General features: G+C 41.0%; 1 protein-coding gene across 1 annotated transcript in view; it reads right to left on the bottom strand.

Annotated features, from left to right (window-relative positions):
- PEX5 (peroxisomal biogenesis factor 5) overlaps window positions 1–74 on the bottom strand; it is an 11,514-nt gene extending 11,440 nt beyond the window's left edge. The window contains exon 1 of the mRNA XM_031056720.1: window positions 31–74. Coding sequence (XP_030912580.1) covers window positions 31–74 — 44 coding nt within the window. The remainder of the gene's footprint in view (window positions 1–30) is intronic.
- Window positions 75–2,290: the final 2,216 nt, after the last annotated feature.

Genomic DNA, 2,290 nt, shown 5'->3' with positions numbered 1-2,290 from the left:
GGGCGGGGCCAGCCTTAAAGGGACAGGCGCCGGAGCGCCTTAAAGGGACTCAGCGCCAGGGGCACCCGGGTCATTGCCCGCTCCGGAACCGCTCCCGCAGAGTGTGCCCCTCTGCCGGCCGTGAAACGGTGTGTACATGTATGTGGTGTGTTCTATACACACGCCATTGTATTTGCAAATATACATAAATATATATATATATAGTCAATGCGGATGGTATGTGTGAATAATGCGTATTTTATTATTGGCTTTTTGCAAATATTAAAATGAATATTATATGTGTTATGTTAGAAAATTATGCTGTATTAATTTCCTTAAGCAGCATGTTAAATATAGTTTTAGGCTATAAAAAACAAGTTAAAATAGAAACTATGCTATGTAAGATACTTTTTTTAAGAAAGGACTTGGAGCGAGATAGCAGCCACAGGACACCTAAATCTTTCAGAGATAAAGAATTTATTGCCCTCTTATCAGAAGAAACTAACTTCTTCCTGCCTCGCTCTGGCTTGAAGATGCTGTTAGGATTATGAGGAAGAAGCTGACGATGACCAGACAGAATCCTGTATTTGAATGGAATTTATGCATCATGTATGAGATGTATGAATATACAACAGGCTGTTGTTTTTAAGGGTTAATCCTCTGTTAACGTGGCTCCTTTTTCAGGCTTATGCTGCCCAGAAAAAGGTACCCAGACGTCTGTAGTTCTTTGTTTCTGTTGTCTCATATTGTCCTAATCCAAATTGTCCAAAAATTTTATTACTCTAATTATATTGTTATTTTTATAACCATTTTATTACTATTAAACTTTTAAAAATTTAAAAACAAGTGATTGGCATTTTTCACAGTATGTATGTATATATGTTTATGTACATACAAGAGATATATGCATGTATGCACCATATACATCTCATTTTATTTGTGAATATGCATAAATATATATATTCACATATATATATTCAATGAAATGTATTAGGTACATATGCATAAATGAGCATATACTGTATCAGTACACATTTGTCCAGCTGATGGACAGATATTTTACTGTTTGCTCTGGGATCACTAAAATGTTGCAGCTGGCAGCCACAGGTTGAGAGTGCACACGTTTAGCTGAAAAGTATGTGATACCTTCACATAAGCCATAGAAATGCCAGCTCCTTCCCCGCCTTGATCCTCTGTACATTCATGGTTCCAAAGGACAAGCCACCTGGAAAATCAGAGGTCATTTGTGTGTAGCCTCTAAAAGAATGGGAAAAGCACCAAGAGGGGGTTGCACAATGTGTGCTGACTCCTGTGACATTAGGTTGCTAGAAATAAATTGTTTTCAGAATCAAATCCCATCTTCTTCTTTTCAAAGGAATATGCTCCTCTGCAGAGTCCTCTCCAGATTTGTCAGGGTCACCTCATCTGTCCAAAATGTGACATCTGGTGCAGTTTTAGACACAATTCTTTGACAGTTAGTCTTCCTGCCTGCTCTCCTTGCAGCTTTGAAATTCATGTGGCATCTACAGCCAGTTCTGTGCTAGCAAGTAGTATATATGGCTCAACAGGATCAGACTTCCTAAAGTTATAAGAATTGGGGCTGGAAATACAACATCCACACCAAACATGCACACCAATTGGTGGCTGATGTGCCCTGCATGCAACTTAGCAGCACCAAAAAGGAATTTCATTTGCACACCGAGGCTGTCCTGCAGGACAAACCCCAGCCCAGCAAACAGGGATTACTGTAAGACTCATTTTGAAAGCACACTTCTGGCATCCTGGAAGGTTAAAATAAGACTCACCTGCTATTACCAAATACCAAATCCTGTGTATGCTCAGTGAGATCAAGGATTAGCAAGAGCACTTGAAGAGAGAGGCATGAAGAGTGCTGTGGGGTAGAATCACAAATGACTTTCAAGAAGAAGAGAGGAGCAATGCTGCTCCTAAGAAAAACCGATAGACAGCACAAAGACATGGAGAAGGGGACTGTAGGCACTAAGATAAGGCATGGACAGAAATCCAAAAACCATCACAGACTTGGCATGGAGGAAGACATTAAATAGTTTTGATTTGTAAATATTTGCAACAAGGTTTTGGGGTACACCCATGACTCCAGTCTGTGATACCAGCTTGGCCTCCTGGTTCAGGGACAGGGACAGGGAAACACTGCTCTGTAAAAAATAGCCCCCACAGCCTTCCTTCTGAAGGGCTGGATGGCCCTTTATCCCTTAGAGTCCCAAAAGACTTTGATGCAACTGGAAGGACAGGAAGTGGCGGTGGTGGCAGAGCACCCAGGACATCCACAGCT

Source organism: Geospiza fortis, unplaced genomic scaffold (assembly GCF_000277835.1).
Source record: "Geospiza fortis unplaced genomic scaffold, GeoFor_1.0 scaffold1, whole genome shotgun sequence".
Lineage (NCBI taxonomy): Eukaryota > Metazoa > Chordata > Aves > Passeriformes > Thraupidae > Geospiza > Geospiza fortis.
Note: the sequence above shows the minus strand (reverse complement) of the source record. Positions and strands in the feature narration are given on the sequence as shown.